This window comes from Bombyx mori, chromosome 15 (assembly GCF_030269925.1).
Source record: "Bombyx mori chromosome 15, ASM3026992v2".
NCBI classification, from domain to species: Eukaryota; Metazoa; Arthropoda; class Insecta; order Lepidoptera; family Bombycidae; genus Bombyx; species Bombyx mori.
Window position 1 is genome coordinate 11,920,491 of NC_085121.1, and position 20,887 is coordinate 11,941,377.

General features: G+C 36.4%; 3 protein-coding genes across 8 annotated transcripts in view; 1 reads left to right on the top strand and 2 right to left on the bottom strand.

Moving 5' to 3' along the window:
- The window catches only part of LOC101736174 (mediator of RNA polymerase II transcription subunit 12), a 43,443-nt gene extending 25,861 nt beyond the window's left edge, over nt 1–17,582 (bottom strand). For all 3 annotated transcript variants that reach the window (XM_038015663.2, XM_062672662.1, XM_038015662.2), the window contains exons 1-23: nt 17,123–17,582; nt 16,677–16,836; nt 16,087–16,278; nt 15,041–15,154; nt 14,232–14,333; nt 13,855–14,035; nt 12,822–13,003; nt 12,396–12,745; nt 11,834–11,983; nt 11,617–11,704; nt 11,344–11,489; nt 10,351–10,504; nt 9,344–9,451; nt 8,306–8,431; nt 7,055–7,197; nt 6,777–6,913; nt 6,141–6,223; nt 5,412–5,615; nt 4,805–4,917; nt 4,253–4,435; nt 3,754–3,898; nt 2,085–2,274; nt 271–362 (exon numbers count right to left, since the gene is read on the bottom strand). In XM_038015663.2, the coding sequence (XP_037871591.1) occupies nt 271–362; nt 2,085–2,274; nt 3,754–3,898; nt 4,253–4,435; nt 4,805–4,917; nt 5,412–5,615; nt 6,141–6,223; nt 6,777–6,913; nt 7,055–7,197; nt 8,306–8,431; nt 9,344–9,451; nt 10,351–10,504; nt 11,344–11,489; nt 11,617–11,704; nt 11,834–11,983; nt 12,396–12,745; nt 12,822–13,003; nt 13,855–14,035; nt 14,232–14,333; nt 15,041–15,154; nt 16,087–16,278; nt 16,677–16,836; nt 17,123–17,311 (3,532 nt within the window). In that variant the 5' untranslated portion in view covers nt 17,312–17,582. The remainder of the gene's footprint in view (nt 1–270; nt 363–2,084; nt 2,275–3,753; nt 3,899–4,252; nt 4,436–4,804; nt 4,918–5,411; nt 5,616–6,140; nt 6,224–6,776; nt 6,914–7,054; nt 7,198–8,305; nt 8,432–9,343; nt 9,452–10,350; nt 10,505–11,343; nt 11,490–11,616; nt 11,705–11,833; nt 11,984–12,395; nt 12,746–12,821; nt 13,004–13,854; nt 14,036–14,231; nt 14,334–15,040; nt 15,155–16,086; nt 16,279–16,676; nt 16,837–17,122) is intronic.
- A 554-nt stretch (nt 17,583–18,136) lies between these two features.
- LOC692830 (peptidyl-prolyl cis-trans isomerase) lies at nt 18,137–19,966 on the top strand. 2 transcript variants are annotated; one of them, NM_001046675.2, is given in 3 exon segments: nt 18,821–18,954; nt 19,060–19,548; nt 19,731–19,903. In NM_001046675.2, coding segments are annotated over 2 exon segments (408 nt in total). In that variant the 5' UTR covers nt 18,821–18,866; the 3' UTR covers nt 19,380–19,548; nt 19,731–19,903.
- A 288-nt stretch (nt 19,967–20,254) lies between these two features.
- Nucleotides 20,255–20,887, bottom strand: part of CTL16 (C-type lectin 16) — a 71,434-nt gene continuing 70,801 nt past the window's right edge. For 2 of the 3 annotated variants that reach the window (XM_062672351.1, XM_038015630.2), the window contains exon 5: nt 20,255–20,763. In XM_062672351.1, the coding sequence (XP_062528335.1) occupies nt 20,590–20,763 (174 nt within the window). In that variant the 3' untranslated portion in view covers nt 20,255–20,589. 3 annotated transcript variants of the gene reach the window in all.

Genomic DNA, 20,887 nt, shown 5'->3' on the forward strand with positions numbered 1-20,887 from the left:
ACACGCATGCATATTATTTATTGTCAAACTTTTGTTCTGGACGTCTGTTGTCAAATTGAGAATATATTAAATATTGTTTGTCTTTATTAATATTTTTTTATAGTGTAGTCTTGGCGAAATTTGTGATTATAGAAGTATAAAATACAATCATAATAGTGTACAAACTTACAATTCCAATTATAGTCGAATTTCGATTACTGCGGGACCTCTAGTTTACAAAAATGCGTCTAATAAATAATTAGATAAATATAATAAATAAAATATATTTACCTTTCCGCGGATTCGTGAAGAAGTCACTCAAGAACTCAGGGTTGTATACGTAGTTTGAAGGTATTGGTTGCAGCGGGGAGTACAGGGCTTGCCTGTGAAACAAAATGGGGCATCAAGTACAACAATTACAGCTAAAACGCTTTTTATAGTTATACCTACATAATCTAATTTTGAAGTCGTCGTGGCCTAACGGATAAGACGTCCGGTGCATTCGTGTTGAGCGATGCGCCGATGTTCGAATGTCAGACGAGTACCAATTTTTCTAATGAAATACATACTCAACAAATGTTCACGATTGGCTTCCACGGTGAAGGAATAACATCGTGTAATAAAAATGAAAGCCGCAAAATTATAATTTGCGTAATTACTGGTGGTAGGACCTCTTGTGAGTCCGCGCGGGTGGGTGCCACCACCCTGCCTCTTTCTGCCGTGAAGCAGTAATGCGTTTCGGTTTGAAGGGTGGGGCAGCCGTTGTAACTATACTTGAGACCTTAGAACTTATATCTCAAGGTGGGTGGCGCATTTACGTCGTAAATGTCTATGGGCTCCAGTAACCACTTAACACCAGGTGGGCTGTGAGCTCGTCCACTCATCTAGCAATAAAAAAAAATCTTACACATCTTCATAATATTATCATATCGATATTGCTTTATAAGTTTAGATATTTACGAAGAAAGAAACGTGTGCGTCTGGGGACGACCGACAGAACTTTAAACTAATCTAAGTTGAACTATTTAATATAGAAATTGTTTAACTTGAGAAAAACTTAAGTCATTGCTTGAATTTTCTGTATATTAATAAGATAATGTAAGGCAAATTGTAACGTAATTTGAAAAAGATATATAAATAGTCAGGAGTTACATATGTTTTCAGTACAGCTGTCGTATGCGCGATAGAAAGAGAAGGCAGATAGACCGGCGCCGTAACGTGTTACGTAACGCAGCGGTTTACCCTCCCATAAGAAGTTATCACTTCAAAAAAACAAGTTGCTTGTTGTGAATAGGCCTTTTTACCTAAATAATAAAAATAAACTTTTTTTCTTAGATGGGTGGACGAGCTCTCAGCCCACGTGGTATTAAGTGGTTACTGGAGCCTATAGACATCTACAACGCAAATGCGCCACCCACCTTGGGATATAAGTTCTAAGGTCTCAGTATAAGTATATTAGTATGTATTGTATGTAAGTATGTATATTGGTATATAATAATAGGTATATATTTCATATTATATGTAAACGGTATATATTTTGTTTATTGTATGTATATATTTTCTATAATGTATTAACTATAGTACACCGCAACATACCTGCTATATTTTTTTATATTTTCCAGAATTTCTATAAATTAAACGGTTGTCTGGAAGAGATCGCTTTTAGCGATAAGACCGCCTATTGTACAAATTTATCTGTTTTTTTGATTGTTTTTTTGAATGTAAATTGTGTTTTGGTGTGCAATAAAGTGTATTCTCTCTCTCTCTTTCTATAGTTAGTTACAACGGCTGTCCTATCCTTCAAACCAAAACGCATTACTGCTTCACAGCAGAAATAGGCGGGGTGGTGGTACATACCCGTGGGGACTCACAAGAGGTCCTACCACCAGTAATAGTTCTCCAGTAAACATTCTCAGTACCGCTACCGTATGCGCGATAGAAAGAGAAGGCAGATAGACTGGCGCCGTAACGCGTTACGTAAAGCAGCGGTTTACCCTCCCATAAGAAGTTATAACTTCAAAAAACAAGTTGCTTGTTGTGAATACGCGTTCTTACCTAAATAATAAGAATAAACTATTATTATTTTACGTATGTATATTACGTACTTGATTTTCGGGTATGCGTTCGCGAAGGTGTCGGCGTGCGGCGCGTGGCACAGATGCGCGGCCGCCTTGTACAGGTCGTGAAGCAGAGCCAGCACGCAGCGCTCCGCCGAGCCGCAGTCGTCCGGGTTGCCGACCGACTTCATAAGCCGGCACAGCTGCTCGAACACAGCCGACGTTTGTTCCACGCACACTGGATTTAAACGAATCACGATTTAACGATATTCATGCAAAACGTTCGTTTGGATACTGCAACACAGATGTGTATATATGTTGTGCCGTCTATAGAAAAAAAAGTTCTAAGCCCGCATATAAAATAAAATGAATTAGAGTGGCGGGTAGCCGTCATAAAACATTCAATCAGTAAGTATATACAGTTGGCAAAACGAATACGAATGGTAAACAGTCGACGTCGCCCTAAACATGTCATCAGTAATCCTCCCAATCCACTAACGGTGCTTTTAGGTACCTCAAGCACCGGTCATCGTTCTCGTCGAATCCGTCGCTTGCGACAAAGGGCTCGACGAGTAAATTAACCCACAGACACAGCCCACTGAGTTTCTCGCCGGATCTTCTCAGTGGGTCGCGTTTACGATCCGGTGGTAGACTCTGCGAAGCACTGCTCTTGCTAGGGTTCGTGTTAGCAACACTTTCGGCTTTAGCCCCGAGAGCTGATCTACACGCTGGGGTAAAGCTGAAATAGCCTCTCAAGGCTATCAGAATAGGTAGGAAAAAAAAAATCATACAACCCAAGATATTTGACTGATGCCTGAATCTCGATTACGACATTTTCAAGGTAAGTTTGCATATAAACAAGTTCTGAATAACAACATTCTTAGTTCAACAGTAGGTCTACCGAGCAACATCACCTGCTCGGTGGAAGCTCTTCCCTTCGTCGTTATTTCTACTAAAGCTTGTATTTCCTTATCCTGAATTTCCATTTCAAACGTAGTATTTGCATGTTAATGTTTAGTTAGTTATTAATGTTTTGCTTATTATGTCAAATTCAAATTCAAATTCAAAACCATTTATTTCAACTTAGATGTCAGCATAACACACTTGTTGAATGTCAAAATATAAATAAAAATGTTAACTCTACCACCGGTTCCAAAAAGAGCCACAGTGCTGAGAAGAACCGGCGAAACAAACTCAGCGGGGTTTTTTTTTTGTTTTGTCTCAATTTTTTTTTTGTTTTTTTAAATAAGTAAAAATATTTACAATAAACGAAAAAACAAGTCAAAAAATACAATTAAAAAAATAATAATAATGAAGAATGAAAATGAAAAGGTCAGGAGCGAACGCCTCATTCCCACGTAGTGCCATCTAGTAAATAATCCTTAATTTTATAATATGGCTTGTTGCACAAACGTTCCTTGACAGTTTTCTTAAATCTATGAAATCTAGGTGGTAATTGAACGTTTAGTGGGATCTTGTTGAAAAATTGTACACCCAGCCCCCTAAAAGAGTTGCTTATTGTCTTAATTCGAGCCGCCGGCAAGGCAAGCCTAGTGTTCACATTATGCAAATCGCAGACTCTGGGGAATTCTTCAATGTTTTTACGCACATACAATAAATTTTCAAAAATGTATTGCGACGCTAAAGTTAGAATTTTGATTTCCTTAAACTTGTCCCTGTAAAGGTTAATTTTAAATAAAGGCCCGTATATACGTACGCAGTAGACACGAGTGATATCTGCGGAGCGCTCCGACGGTGTACAGCGCCAGTGCAGACGTGTACGCCCGCGGGGTCGCGATCCCACTGCTGGGCGTGCCTCGTGTTATTAATACTCCTTCAACTTCCGACAATTCTTTTAGTATCTAAAACAAAACAGGATGCAAATTATCTTTATAATATAATTCTACTGTAAGTGTGTATGTCACTGAACTCTCCTTAAACGGCTGGACCGATTTGATTGATTTTTTTTGTATTCGTTTGGAGGACGCCTTGGATGATTTAGATTCACAAATCAGCCCGGCAGATGGCGCTGCAGTCGGTATCTAGGTTCTTTATCTATACAGCAACTAAAGAGCTGGATCTATTTGAATGAATTTTTTTGTACGCATTCATTAATTTTTTGTACGCAGGACAACGTCTGTCTCTGTCCGCTAGTGTATTATAAATGATTTCACTTCGGAATAAGAACGAAATTGACTGGTGGTGGAATATCAAACCTGGATGCAGGTCTCGATGAGGCCGTGTACGTTGAGCGCAATTTCCATGAGGTCTAAAGCGAAGGCCACGTGCTCGGGCTGAGGCAAGTACGTGGTTGCTCCGGCCGCGTACGCCGCCAGCGCCTCGCACACGGCGCCGCCCACGGCCCACGACACGGCGCCTTGCTCGTACATCGACATCGCCTGTTTTGTAACTCCCAAGTATTAATCTCTAATACACAATATACTGTTTTGAGATAGACTCCAGCATAAAAGTAAACGCAGATCATAGAATAGAGAAGCGGATGAATTAAAAAAAAGACACTGAAAACTGAGATTTAGCGTTTAAGTATTAAGTTGAGTGGCGGCATTTTCGATGTCAATGGGCTCCGATAACCACTTGTCGACTATTCTAAGCAATTCAAAATAACCCTAAATGTAGACGGGTACCAATTTCTTAAATGAAATACGATTAAGGAGTAAAATAGTGTGTACAAAGCGAGCCCGTGAAATTAGAGAGAGAGAGACAGAGAGAGAACTTAATTTATAAAACTTAAAACACATCGAACTTACTTGAAATTTTTGCGTGACGGCTTCAAAATTAAATTCGCTGCGGGAATGTTTCTTGATCTTTCCCCCTTCCGCGACATCGATCGAGAACTTCTTCGAGTATAACTTACAGATTTCTATAAAAAGCGGATTGAATGTTTGCGATATTTCGAATTTATATAATCGCAGGTCGTCTGATTGTGATTTGAACTAAAGAATAATCTTAATGTCAATGCAATCGAGACTTACATACCATGTTTTAAGGTAGTTATTAGCGTTAACGTTAATCTATACTAATATATAAATCTATCTACAGTGGTTTTTACGGATGTTCCGTTATAACTACTGAGCCGTGCATCTGATTGACTTGAAACTTGGTATCCATGTAGAAAATACATGTACTTAATGGATAGGCTAATGTTTATATGAGTATTAGACTCCCTACACCAGTTGCGGGGGCGTTAATGATGAGAATCTTTGTGGGATGAGAAATAATAATTTTAAATTTAAATGCCCAGCGAAGTGGACGGGTACAGCTAGTAATCTAATAAGGCTTTAATCAAAGACAAGACCCGCATGCCTCTCGTGAGCGAATATATTGAAAAACACTCTTCTTATAATTGCAGGCTACCTTTAGTCATCTTCTTGACGGCGTGTTTGGCTTCGTCCCTCTGCCTGCCGACTCCGTAGAGCAGGATGTGGCGCTGGTTGGCGTCGTGCGGCGCGTGGTCGGGCTCGGCGGGCGGCAGCGGGAAGTGCATGGTGTAGTGGTAGTGCCGAGACGCCGCCGCGCAGCCGCCCGCGCTCGAGGGACCCGCGCTGCCGGTGCGTATCCCTGAGGAGTCGGACCGGTCACATCATCGAGAATATGTACTTTTTTTTTATTGCCCTCATAGGCAGACGAGCATACGGCCTGCCTAATGGAGGACGGTGCGATGGTGAAAACGAAATGATGGTATCACTTCAAACAATTCCTCAGACCATGTATTCAGTTTTATTGTTATTGATTTTTATGGAGAGTGCAGACGGGATCGTGGCCCGGTGCGAAGTATGATCGGCGGTAACCGTAACACAATAAGTACATTGAGTATTTATACCATTCGATACATTCGAAAGACGCATTTCTAAATTAAATCTGACAGTAACTTGGGTTTTCTATTCCAAAATATATGAAAAAAAAAACTTCCACATTGAGCAGTCCTAAATTAAAACTTTTTCATGGGTTATGCGAGTAGCAGTCACATCCGAGACAAAACTAATCGATATTTTTCACAAAAAAAGGCTGACTGGAACCCGAATCATCGGACCCAAATCACGTGATTTTCTTTTCATGTCATTAAACAGAAAATAATTGACTTACCGGGCACAGACATCGGCCCCATTCCTATGGACGGTATCCCCGGTATCGTCATACCACCCGGCCCCATCATCGGCGAATTAACACTGTCACAAACACAAATATAATTGTTTTAAAAGAACTAACAACCACTGTCTGACATACATCATTTATCCTTTGTGGTCTGACCACGTTTCAGTTATCTCTTTGGGGAATCTGAAGGACCTTTGAAGGATTATTGACGCAGTTATCATGGACAAATAACTACCGCATATACCTACTAAGGATGATACGGTTGACATTTACCGGGCATGCCGTCGCCCGATATAACAACTAGTACTTCCTCGGATACAAACTATTGGCTAAGATTATCCATCAACAGCTTGCCATGAATTTTGGTATTGTCAATTTCGGTGTCCCTCACAATACGAAAGACAACCAGGTTCTTGTAAATAACCTTCCTGTGCTTAAATCGTAGCGCAGGATTGATTCGCGGCAGAAATAGGCCGGATGGCGATCGTAGTACAATACCATATCTAGAGAACCGTGCTGTATTATTCGAGGAATCGTGATGGTGACCTTGGTCGACTTTTCCGGCATCCACAAAAGAGATGGTGTGGAGGCCTCACGTAATCTCGCTCGAGTTGCACTAATGAGTACCTGTGAGATGTTTCGCCGGGGTCTTTGGGACTGTCTGGAGCGTCCATAGAATTCTGTTGATCTTCTTTTATGTGCTGGAGCAATTTGTCGAGATCGTCGTCTATTCTGGAATCGTCCAAGTCCATTCGCACGTTTTCCTATAACACAATGCGTATTTGAAAAAATATTTAATATGGCTTTTATCCAATTATTGAATAGGAGGCTTCCAATTATTTAATGGGAACTATAGAATATTACTAAAATTTTAGATTAATTAGAATGCTGCAAAGATGTCTCACCTCCATTTTAGGTTTCAGATCGATTCCCGCGAAGATTTCGTCGTTCACATTGTGATTGGTTCCCGAGCTGCTGGCAGGTGGCGCCACCGTTTGGATACTGTTGCCGATCGTCGACGTGGGCTCGGTCGGCGATATTAAATCACCTAAAGGAAATAAAAGGAAGGGTTTGGAATTTCAAAAGTTCACTGACGCTACTTTGTACTGTTCCGTCCACACGTGTTATGAATTTATTTTATTGCTTAGATGGGTAGACGACCTCACAGCCCACCTGGTGTTAAGTGGTTACTGGAGCCCATAGACATCTACAACGTAAATGCGCCACACACCTTGAGATATAGTTCTAAGGTCTCAGTATAGTCACAACGGCTGCCCCACCCTTCAAACCGAAACGCATTACTGCTTCACGGCAGAAATAGGCGGGGCGGTGGTACCTACCCGCGCGGACTCACAAGAGGTCCTACCACCAGTAATTACGCAAATTATAATTTTGCGGGTTTGATTTTTATTGTACGATGTTATTCCTTCACCGTGGAAGTCAATCGTGAACATTTGCTAAGTACGTATTTCATTAGAAAAATTGGTACCCGCCAGCGGGATTCGAACACCGGTGCATCGCTCGATACGTATGCACCGGACATCTTATCCTTTAGGCCACGACTTCTACAACGTAAACGCGCCACCCACCTTGAGATACAAGTTCTAAGGTCTCAATATAGTTACAACTGCTGCCCCACCCTTCAAACCGAAACGCATTACTGCTTCACGGCAGAAATAGGCAGGGCGGTGGTATCGTGGTAATAAACTTATTCAAGTTTTTATTGAACAAATAATCTAAACGCAATATTATAATTACAAATGAGTCGTCTATTATCAAAGGTGGCAATCTGTGCATTTGGACAAAAAAATGTTATTGATATGTCAATACAGATTGATTTGAATATAATTGTCTCCTTCAAAGAATACGGTTCAAAACCTGCATTAAATAAAGGTTAATACTTAACCTGTTATTTATCTAAGATGTCGTTCAGAAGAGTTTTGTGACTGCCAATGGAATACAAAGTCAATAATTCGTTTTTCTGATTTACCAGTAATTGTCCAAAAGTCACATTGCCGGCTTTGATAATAGTCGACTCAAATATCTTGAAAGAATACTGTATTTGCGCTACTATTTTACAAAAGTAGTTGAGAGCGGGTAGAATTAATTTAGGTACACTAATGGGAATGAAGCGCTTTGAAATTTTATTATGTTACCTCTTGAAATCAAAGTGCACATATAGGCATCGTGTGAGAAGACGTCCCGCCTTATCAACTCTCCGAACAGATGAACTAAATTCGCGAATTGTTGTCTATTACCAGGAGGAGCGTTCGGGCTTTCGTCTGCAAAAAAAAAAAAACATTGTACCTCTAAATACAGTGCTGCGTTAGATTTTTTATAGGCAGTATATTTTTGGCTCGAATTATACTTTCTCAAATATAGCTTGATACGATACGATAATATAGATATAATTGTTTTTCGAACAGTACTTATCTATATATTAATACGCGAAGGAAAAAACTTTGTATCCCTTTTTACGAAAATTGCGCGGGCGTTGGAGTATGCAATTTCCCACACTTATAGAGAATATAGAGAAGGAGTGCTGAATGTTAATATTTTTTTAAATTATGCCTAAACAATACATTAAATCAATAAAAAAAATCATTACACACACTAACGTGTATTTAACGCACACACGCATGCATACTATTTATTTATTGTCAAACTTTTGTTCTTGACGTCTGTGGTCAAATTGAGAATAGATTAAATATTGTTTGGCTTTATAAATATGTTTCTATAGTGTAGTCTTGGCGAAATTTGTGATTATAGAAGAATAATAGTTTTTGAAAATAGAATCATAATAGTGTATAAACTTACAATTTCAATTAATTATAGTCGAATTTCGACTACTGCGGGACCTCTAGTTATTAGAAATATCACCCTTACAAATGTCCCGCATGTCATGCTACATTCAACAAACTATAATGTAGATGACACGTATCAATGCGGCTGTTGACATTTTCTATCGACGATCTTAATGTACACAGTTAAATCAAAATTACGTAAGTACGTATATTTAAAAAAAAAAATCAGGTTCCTCGTTCCAAAACTCGAATCGAATATTTCTCAAATTAAAATGTTTCGCTTTTCTAAATTATATTATAGTTAAAAAGCAATAACACTATAATATTGTTTTATTTTGCACCATCTTACATTACGTTCAAGATTCAAAATCGTTTGTCGCCAAAACTCACCTAGTACAGGCGCATCGTTATCCAAAAACCGTAGCAGGAGGTTTTGGAAGATCGGTGGACCGCTACAAATTCCGGTGCCAGAACTCACAGACTCTTTGTCATCCGAACCTAAGGGAACCAGAAAAAAAGGCTTAATCAACGAGTCCGTCTACGAACTTGTTCTGAAGAGTTTAGAGGGTAGATTTAAAAAAAAAGTCACTTTACTGCTTCATGCTATGATTTTCTTGTGTTAGAGGTGGCAAAAATAAATACACCCACACTCAAGTCAATGGTTGTAAGTACGACCATGACTCGAATTTATTACATTCATAAGTAAAAATCAATGACTTTCGTCAAGTATCTAGTCACGAGTTCCACTCTCCGTTTGAACATTTCAAAGCGTTGCTTGTCGTTTCTAATGTTTATTGGCTCCATATTTTAATGTCACTGATGCACAGATTACGACAAAGAATCCTAGACTTATAAGTCTATTATTAATCAGAGTATTGACATTTGACCTCACTTCCAGCTACTTCATATCGAGGTTTGAAAGGCTATTTGGTTTAAACGACATTTCGCTTAACACGCGAAATTTATCTTTGTAATTAAAGGTCCCTTTTATTTGGTATTACCATCAACGATTCGATATTTTTAATTGAACTTCAATTAAGTTTACCCCATTCAAATAGCTGAAGAAGTTTCTTTGTTATGATATGTTTTTCCAAAATTTTAATTTTAAATGACTCTCTGTAAAATTTATAAAAGGTCGCTTAAGTTGCCTTTCAACCCTCGATATCATTCTTTAAGAAACGCCAACTAGTAACGGTAAGCAGCGGCTTGGCTCTGCCCCTGGCATTGCTGAAGTCCATGGGCGACGGTAAACACTCACCATCAGGTGGGCCGTATGCTCGTCTGTCTACAAGGGCAATAAAAAAAAATAACTATTTCCTTTCTTAAAAATGACCATCTGACAACCACGCTAGCGATATCTGATAATCACACTATTGGTTATGCGATATATGTATTACCGGTGGCATGGTGGTCGTGATGTAGGTGCTGCAGCTGCTGCTGTCTCCGGTCCAGCAGCGCGGCGGCGGCGAGCGCGCGGTGCTCGCCCCAACGTGCGCCGCACACCGCCCACTCGCACAGCACACGCACCACTGCGTACGAACACGCCCACTCCTGACAATAATTCTATTATTTTTAATCATGACTATAATTCAATTATTTTTAATGATAACAATAATTAAATTATTATTTTTCCCCGGGATGAAAAGTTCGCTTTTAGTCCCTGGCACGCGGGACAAAAGTACCCGATTCTCTCCCGATGAGACTGCAAATGTGCGCATGCACGCAAGTACCTTTCTTTATTTCCCGGTAAACTAGAAACTGCATGTTTATATCTTAATGTTAATGGAAGCTTGATCAAGAATTTGTTAATTTTTTGTCATAACATACAATTATAATAAAAAAAGTGGATTTGAATAACTCGAGTGATAGTGATTTAGACGGAGAAGTTATTATAAGAAATTTAGAACTAGAAGGAATAGCTATTACTTATGAACTACTTCCAGCAAAATCCAGACAATTATACGAGAAGCGATACAGTCAATTCAAAATACTGCTAAATCTATATTTAATAAGTGCTAATATTTGTGCAAGATATAGTCTAATAATCATTTATAAGTTATTTAGAATTTATAATATTAATACATTAAATATGACATTGTTTTTTTTATTCATAAAAATGTTAATATGTTACTAGGTTAGAACGGTTCGCGGCCGTGAATGTCCTACTTTTCTCCCTCGGTGTGTAATATACTATTTAATGATGACAATAATTAAATTATTTTTAATCATGGTAACAATTTAATTATATATTTTTTCAATCATTAAACATTAACCATACACCAGTAAGCTTCCAATATCTGTACAGGCAAGTGTTACCATGTACTAAATAGGTAGAAAACTTTAGAGCAATAAATTAAATAAACAAAAAAATTAAGGAAGAAAATGCTAACCGGATCTTTCGTGTCAATGGCCCCGTCTTTGGAAGGGGGCGTGCAATTTATAAACACTTCTTTGTAGAGTGTATCCAGGTTGTTATTCGGATCGACGCGATCAAAGCAGTGCCTGTCCAGTGCCTCCAGCACAGCCAACACTCGAGCTGTACAAACACATACAACAAACATTATGTTCACAGTTATCTAATGTCATATGGAGTGTCTGTTGTTGTCAATTATTGTGTTTATGATTCTGATCGTATTTTTTAATATAATATTAACTCATATTACCTTGTGAACTTGTCTGCCATTTGTCGGTGCACCACTTGCTTTCTGCTTTTTTACTTCTAGCAGATATTTCTTGTTCAGCTTCATACACCTAAAACATGTTTTACGAAATAAACTTTGTTGAAATGTTAATAAAAAAGACTATTTTGTTGAAATTTAAAATGTATGAATTTCATAAAACAGTTCAAATGTAAAAAAAATATGTATTTCGATAACTTACTAAGCGTCTGTGTTCTTCTGTTATCTCAGAATCCATGTGAGGCATCGGTAATGACGATGGTGGTACCGGTAGCAAGTCCAGGGGAGACCCTTGGAGTGAAGATCCACACCCGGACCAAACCATTGCCGTTGGACAATCGACACAAATAACCTGACCAATAAATGGATCATGTAATCGATACCGCAAGTTGCAAGATAAAATCGGACATATTGGGATACCCTAATAAATCGTTAGTAGATTTATTGATATTCAGGTGATTAATATGTTTTTTTAAAAATACCTTTCTTTACAAATATGTATTTCCTATACTAAACTAATATATGTTTTCCTCGGTTAGAAAATGACACGAAATTATATGTTAATACTTAAAATTCACCATAACACAGTTGTTTAATGTTAAATGTACTATCAGGTACAAAAAGTGGCAATATTTAAAATAACATTTTTGTTCTTTAATTTATTATTCGTAATAAACAATACACGCAAAGAATAATTCAAATTAAATTAATATTCGTTATGTTGTTACATAGATACACTGTATATGAACTAAAACTGTACCTACCTGCAATATGGTGGCAAGCTGGATGATGACATCTCTATGAAATGAACAATTCAAGATTTCACCGAACCCAACTTGAACTGGGTTCATCGATGCGTTTATTACAGTGTTCACTGTAGTCTTCACGTCACGAGGTGGTGATACACTGTCTTCCTTCCCTTGTACCTCCATAGGTTGCTGTGGGTTTGGGGTTCCGATAGAATGGTTCGGGTTTGGAGTGCCCATTGAATGGTTAGGGTTGGGAGTGCCCTGACTCTGCTCTGCTGGTGTGCCTGAACGCTTTATTTGGGCTATATTAGGTTTTACATCGCCGTTACTCTCAGGCGCTGGTGACATTGGCTGAGTGTTTGATTCTGTAACGAATATAAATTGTTAAAAAATTAGTAAAAAATACTCTTCAGTTGCTTTAATCATCAAAATTACACAAACCTGTACTCTTCTCGGCAGGTCTGTTGAATACAGCCGGTTGGTTTAGTGCGCGTAGTGTGGCTTCCGATAGTACTGAGCATATTGCGGCGGCTTTTTTAGCACAAGTGGTAGCCAGTCTCCGCGATAGACCTTCACAGTCCACAAACTCATTCATGTGCTGTAAGGTCAGGGGGAGAAATAATCTGGCAAAGAAAACAAATTATTCTACAATAAGTAAATAAGTATATAGAACTGTATTTGATTCTTTAGGTTATTATTATCATAATTTTTATTTTTTTTTATTGCGTGAGTGGTTACCGTCGCCCATGGACTTCAGCAATGCCAGGGGCAGAGCCAAGCCGCTGCCTACCGCTAAATTCAATTACTAGTGATAGGATATTTTTTTACTTCCACAGGTAGGCCCCGAGAACTATCTAAAGTTGCAGTTTGTTTACAGTAAACTCACAATTTCTATCTATCTATGATCTACAATGAACATGAGTTCTAAGTCATCGTGGCCTAAAGGATAAGGCTTCCGGTGTACACGTATCGAGCGATGCGACTGTACCGGTGTTCAAATCCCACATGCTGGTGCCAATTATTTCTAATGAAATACGTGCTTACCTCATGTTGATAAATTCACAAAAAAATAGAATTTAATAATCACTAACAATTGAGACTTAAACTTCAAGACACAAGGTAGGTCACTATTCACATTGTGATGTTTATGAGCTCCAAGTAAACATTAAACGTTAGGTGGGCTTCAGAGGAGCTCGTTCACACGTCTATGCAATAATATAAAAAAAAAACTGTAAATACTCCAAAAAATTAATACTATTTACTGGTGGTAGGACCTCTTGTGAGTCCGCGCGGGTAGGTACCACCGCCCTGCCTATTCCTGCCGTCAAGCAGTAATGCGTTTCGATTCGAAGGGTGGGGCAGCCGTTGTAACTATACTGAGATCTTAGAACTTATATCTCAAGGTACATGGCGCATTTTCGTTGTAGATGTGAGCTCGTCCATCCAGCTAAGCAATAAAAAAAAAATCGCTCACCTTAAAAGTCCATCATCAGGCATCCTTTTATCAAGCAACTCAATAACCCAAGTTAAGAAATCGTGTCTATCAAGGAGCCCTTCATCAAGCAAGTACTTAGCGAGACGACAGCAGTAGTGCCACAATTTGAGCGCCTGTCGCCAATCTGTGCTTTCATTCCCAGGAGTTGACGATCCCATGTCTAAAGAAAAGAAATACTTCAGTTGTTTTTTTTTTGTTTGGTTTTAAAGTGGATCTAATGTTACAGCTTTTGATAATGTTATATTTGTTGATAATTGAAATCGAGACAATTATTATACGTAATGATTTAAATTGCAGTGATGTTGATTTATCATGATAAAAAATTATAAGTAAAGCATTATACATAGCATGCATACTTGCTGAATTTCCTGGGGAATGTAGGCTGTTTGGAACTGTGGAATTTGGTGTGGAGTTGCCAGGAGCATTGCCTGATGAGTTATGACTTGGGGTGCCTGGTCCTGGAATATAAGTTTTTATGTACATATTTTACTGGGACTTCACTGATCTTTATAATTTTGTTTCATTAAAATACAGTATTAACAGATACGGTTTTTATTACATTTGAGATATTTTATTTACAAAATATATTGTGATATATACTTTATAATTATAGCTATTACAGTTTTTTTTTCTTATGAGCAACATGTGTAAGCTGCCCTTGTTGAATTTCATATTTCAATAGTCTAAAATAAAAAATTGGTAGCTAAGTCAAATCATCTGTCAAATATTATTCTCCAAATGCAACTTCTTTAAAGTTAGGTACATTTCATAGATGTTGTTGTGCTTTTAACAGTTTCATTAAAATACAAACCTTCCATATTTATGAGTTTAGAATGATTAATCTCTATATAAGGACATTGTGATTTTATGTATCTCAAGGGGTCTCAAGTTCGAATTTTTTGTTCAAGACAAGAACGATTATGACCCAGACTCTGAATACCAAATATCCTGGAAATTATAATCCAAATATTATGGTGGGTGGCGCATTTACGTTGTGGATGTCTATGGGCTCCAGTAACCACTTAACACCAGGTGGGCTGTGAGCTCGTCCAACCATCTAAGCAATAAAAAAAAAAAAAAAACCTGAACCCAGCACACATTACTTAAGTTAATAGGCAGTAAATCTACAGAGCAATCAAAAATTTTAGTTAAATAGTAAACAAACCTGATTGTGAAGGAGGTGTTTTATCAGAAATATTACCAGGTGCTACGCTCTGGTAGTATTCACTAAGTTTTGGTATCTGGTCTTTAAGGAACTTTATTAAAGTAGTAGTCCATTCTGTAAAATAAAGTCTTATTAAGTATCAAGTCAGTAACTGACATCGGTGTCTTCAAAGCATAATCATCCATTTCATGACTACTCACAAACACATTTAATATTAAGTACACAAAAGTTAAGTAAACAATTTTTTATAACATTGCAACTTGGATCTTGGAGTGTAAAAGACATGGACGATATTGCTGTATAGTAAAAAATGCCTTCAGTTGAGTCAGTATGAGTCATTCTTTGATATTATACAAAATTGAAGGAAAATTCAAAAGAACAGCAGTTGTCAATTCAAATTGTTGTAGTATCATCATTCAGACTTGAAGTTGAAGAAGAACAAAACTCTTAAGCTTTTAAACAAAACCCATCAAAAAAGCTGCAAATGAGTTTTATTAAATAACTAGCTGACCCGGCAAACATTGCTTTGCCATATATAAGATTTCTAGGGAATTTCTAGTGTAGAAAAAAAAACTAACTTATTGTAAGTGTGTAAGGATGTGGTAAATGAGTGAAAGAGGTATGTAGTGCTGTGAACGATGAGGGATGAATATATAATAAAAATAACAAAACCTCATTCAACAACATAATACCTCATTATAACAAAAAAATTATGTCCAAATAAAAAAAAATATGTTAGGGGTGGACAACCCTAATCACTTAGGGTTATAAAAAATAGATAGTAGCCGATTCTCAGGCTTACTGAATATGCATAAAAAATTTCATGAGAATCGGTCAAGCGGTTTCGGAGGAGTATGGGAACGAACATTGTGACATGAGAATTTTATATATTAGATAATCCTTTCAGTTTGTTTATCCCAACAAATACTTTCTATAGCAAATTATGCTGCATTACTTTTTGGTATTGACATTAACATGAAGGATTTTCTAGATGTTTATGATTTTTTTATAAAATAATTAATTTAATTTAAATTAATTTAATTTACCTGTAGTGGGATCTGGTAACTGTCTTTTTTTAATCTTAGCTTCTGAAACTGCCACAGTATATGCAGAACTAAGTTTAATGAACCATGCTGCTCTTGGCATGGGAACTTGGTACTCAGTCAGTGTGATAAAAATATCTTCTTTTTTGTTGAAATTAGGAGCTCTTTTTGCAAGTTGAGCTAGAGGTTTGTTTCCTGAAATCAGAGTGTTTATGACAATTTAGTATTAATAGTAATACACTGTTTCCTACAAATTCTTACCTTAAAATTATTTGCTGGTAATATAAATTTTATTTTACTTATAATACTTATTAACACCATCATTGTATCACCATTTTCTTATAGAGCAGTCAGTTTTAGTTAAAATAGTGAGAAAGTTATTCAGCATTGTAAGTGAAACTTTATTTTTTTTTAACATATACATATACATTGCAAATATTTATGAAACTTACTTTTGTGATGCTTGATTGTGTTAGTTTAAAATAGTTTTTATCAATTGTGGATTGTTATACTACATTTATTTTAACATTATACCTGTGTTAAAACAAATAATATGCTATAAACACTAAAAGTAATGAAAATTGGATTAGTACCTGCAAGATCTTTGAACCATACTTCAATTTGTGGTTTAGTTCTGGCTGTGGCTTGCCAAAAGTTATCTTTTGGGTTTACTTGCTGTCTCTTTCTACCACAGTCAGGTAATGTATTCAACTCTTCTTTCTTTGATAAAATACCAGAGAAAAACTGACCAATCTGTTAATTAAAACATTAAAAAACATAAAACATGCTATTGAGACATTGTTTCATTTGAGTATTCCACTGTTAACATAGGTATTACTCAAAACTAATTAGTTATGTTATTGTGGCTATTTACAGACCTTAATTGTAAAGGAAATATGTTGGTGATAACAAACTTGTTTATTAGTTAATTAAAGCCCTATTATTCCTTAGAATTTGATAAAATTGATTAACAATTCATGATTTCATTCATCAGGTCAATTTAATCATATGAGAATTATTGTTTATATAATGAATTTACCTTGGCTGTAGAATAATTGTAATTCCTAGCAGTTCCAAATTCATCACTCGACTGAGGAGTTGTAGAAAATCCATGTTTTACGTTTGTGGAAGTTAGTTCGTCTTCTTTTTGTCTCGGCTCTTGGGGGTACACGTCCGGAGGTCCAAGTCTCGGCCTTTTTAGCGGACGCTTTTCGTACATAATCCCCATGATCAGAGAACAATCAATCCCGTCTTTTAAAAGCTACTACCATGAAAATGACAACCCATATGTATAATAATTATTCTACTTTAAATTAATCTAATGTGTTCTAAGCTGTTACGGATAGAAAACATATTTGGCTTCAGTACATAGTCGATAGCCGTAATAATTAAGTGTCGTAAAGTAATGAGAGAATTTTGTAAGTAAATTAAAAGAGAAATACACAAATCACAAAACAAACTAGAACAACAATTTCAAAGTGACATTACTTTTGACATTTGTAAATAATGACACCAGTGACAAATGGGTCGCACGATTCATTCGTAGTTTGAAAGCAAAGGATTCTAATGAGATAATAGCTAAGAAATTAAAAAAAACAAAAACGTTGGTTTTTGCTTTGATACAGCGATGTTACCTATTTCGGTGGATATATATATTGGCGCTATTTTGGACATGTTGAATTAATACATCAGGGTTGTTACTCTATACATGGACACAAGTCTAAAATATTTAAAAAATATCTTGTGTAACTTTTATTCTCTATTACTATTAAATCTCTCTACATCAATAAATAAAAAAAATTGTATGTTCAACTCTTTATTTTTCCAAAACGATGAAAGTGGTTAACGAAAGTATTTTGTTTAAACAAAAAATATAATTGCCAGTGATATTTTTATATTTTTCTATTTACCTTATGTTCCAGGGAAAGTGGGTTAAAAATATTTGAAAACAATTTTACCATCATACCGCCCGTCGTCGAAGCAGGATTCTCTAAATTGATTGATATGTCTTACCTAGTACCATTGCATACAGCTCATTTCTTGAAGTGTTTTTTGCTAGTTGCTACTATCCAGCTTTGTAATGAAGCTCCATCCTATAGGTTGTGGCTTAGTCTGGTAGTATCACTGTCTATGAGCAACAGTGACAACTAATCATCGAATAAGCAGTAATCTCCTATGACTCTCAGACAATAAAATATTTTTTGTTAGTGTAAAAGAAGTATGCTAACAGATATTCAGTGTTTTCTTATGACATTGCTTCACACATCCTTACGGATCCATTAGATCCAATAACCCTTGCATTTGACGCCTTCAGCTCTAACACTAGGAGTTGGGACCCCGGCTACCGTACTTAACGAACTCTTTGTCGAGTTCGACGTGCAACCTATATTTGGAGGCCCTCGGGCAGCCGTTAGCAAATCCCACCTCTCCTGGCTGAACCTCTGCTCGCCCACCTATCCTGGTGAAATTAGAGAGGCCTCCGGGCCACCAGTAATCCCTCATTCATAAAATAATAATAAACATTGCTTCAACTTCACACATCATAATTAAAATCTGTTTTTTAAGGATAGGAGCATATCAGTCTTCTTTCAAAATTAATTTATCTGTGAAGTTGTGATCAACAAATGGATACGCTATTTTATACTTTAATTCCAAACAAAAAGAAGTAAATTTCTTTGAAGAAAATGTAAATGAGGTTAACCACATAAAATCTACTAAATCGGCTGTTTTGCCTGCTTGTTTATTGTCGTTAAATATTTCCGAATTTTAGTGAAAATTTAAACATGCCACCAAAAAAACAACCCGAAAAAGTTGCCAAAGGTGGCGGGAGCGCTAAAGGAAGTGGTGGTAAAACGAGTGGCGATACAAAAGGTTCAGTAAAATCATTACTCTACTCTTAACAAAATGTATCGAAAAATTGATTGTAGGTTGTTCCTGTGAATGTTTTTTTGCTAAATCGTATCCTTTTGAATTTAGAATCTGCAGCAAAGGAGAAAAAAGGTGGGACAGCTGTCAAAGTACGTCACATACTATGTGAAAAGCAATCCAAATGTTTAGAAGCGTTAGAGAAATTAAAAGCCGGGCAAAAGTTTCCTGATGTAGCAGCAGCTTATAGTGAAGACAAGGCAAGGCAAGGTGGAGATCTAGGCTGGATGACCAGAGGTTCAATGGTTGGTCCATTTCAAGATGCTGCATTTGCTTTGCCAATATCATCTGTAACTAATCCAGTTTACACAAACCCGCCAGTTAAAACGAAATTTGGTTATCATATAATTATGGTCGAAGGGAAGAAATGAAAGAAATGTTTTTCGAATTTGAATATTTTTGGGCAATACTTTTGTTGTTTATTATGGAAAGGATATGTAGCCTCCAAGAGCAGTTTGATAAAGATTTAGCTCTGCTCCCTGATGCCCAAACTTCAACACAGTCCTTTGATGATGACATGGAAGATTTCTCTAGCAGAGAGTAAGTTTCCCTTCTATTAATATTCTGAATTTGGTATTTATGTTAAACTACCTAATGATTTTTAGACTTTTCTTTGAAAATTATATTTTTATATGAATGGATATAGCTACAAAATGAAATTATAAATGATTAATTGAGTGTTAGTAAAAAATATCAAGTTTTAAAATATATACTCTTTCCAGTTATGGTTTGAAGATGAGTTTCCTTCGTTTATATCAAATGATGCATATTACCATATTTCTGGCATTGATATATTTCTGTAACATTTGCATCTGGTACATAATGAGTAGAAATTCATTGCCCAAAAATCTTGGTTACAAATTCAAAGTAACAATACCTTCATAATGTTTAAACATTTTGTAAATATTCATGTTTTAAAAAAAATGCATTTATGAAATAAAAAATGATTGATATTAAATGTTTAATTATTTTATTTATCTGTACTAGGAAATCACGTCACTGTAGTGAGCTTGCAGGAGTTAGTATGGCTATCCTTTTTAATTCTGCTGTATAACAAGCACATATTCAGTTTTGGAGTGTGTGATATTAAGACATCAATTTGGTGTTAATATAAGTTTTTAAATAATCACTAAAACACACATTTAATTCGCCTTTAAAAAAAATGAGTGAAATAGCTTATGCTCAGATGACGTACATAAAATTGAGATACGGAAGATTCCAATTTTTTTGAAAAAAAAAACCACAATTAAAATAAAGCAGTCTTTATTGATACATCTTTGTGTACACTATCAACACTTAGATGTACAAATTAAGCATGCTTCAATATCATTTTATTTATTCATAACTTTTAATTATATTAAATTAAATGTAATAAATATTGAGGTACATTTAAACTATAAAGCTAAAACATTCAGATAGACAAATATAATTCTTTATTACACTTGATATTTATCAAATTAGCACATTATAAACAAAATCTGGCCATCAGTTTTACATAATATGTAGTACTCGGGTTAATTTTCTTTAATAATTAAATTAAAACTTTTTGGTTATAAAAGTATAAAGTGAAGTCATAGACAGTTAAACTCTTAAGTTAGGATTGGTATATCTGACGTATTTGAGGAGGGCGTCGTTTTCTTCGCAAACGAATGGCTTGCGGTGGTGGCAGGCGACGTCGTGCCAGTGGACACCGTCGTTGTAGAAGTTGTTTAAGATTGCGACGCAGTGCTCAGAAGCGCCTCCTTGTATCAGCTCCTGTTGATGAAGAAATTATACTGGATGGTTCTAAAATTGTTCATTAAAAATAAGATAAACAGTTGTTATATGTATAGGATGATTTGATAAAAACAAAAATATTCTTGTTTCTTGTTATGTAGAC

Coding starts and splice junctions, on each gene's coding strand:
- LOC692830 (XM_012689034.4), top strand. CDS start 18,867: ATGCCACCAAAAAAACAACCCGAAAAAGTTGCCAAAGGTGGCGGGAGC. Junction 18,955..19,059: donor AACGAGTGGCGATACAAAAG/GTTCAGTAAAAT, acceptor TTTTGAATTTAG/AATCTGCAGCAAAGGAGAAA.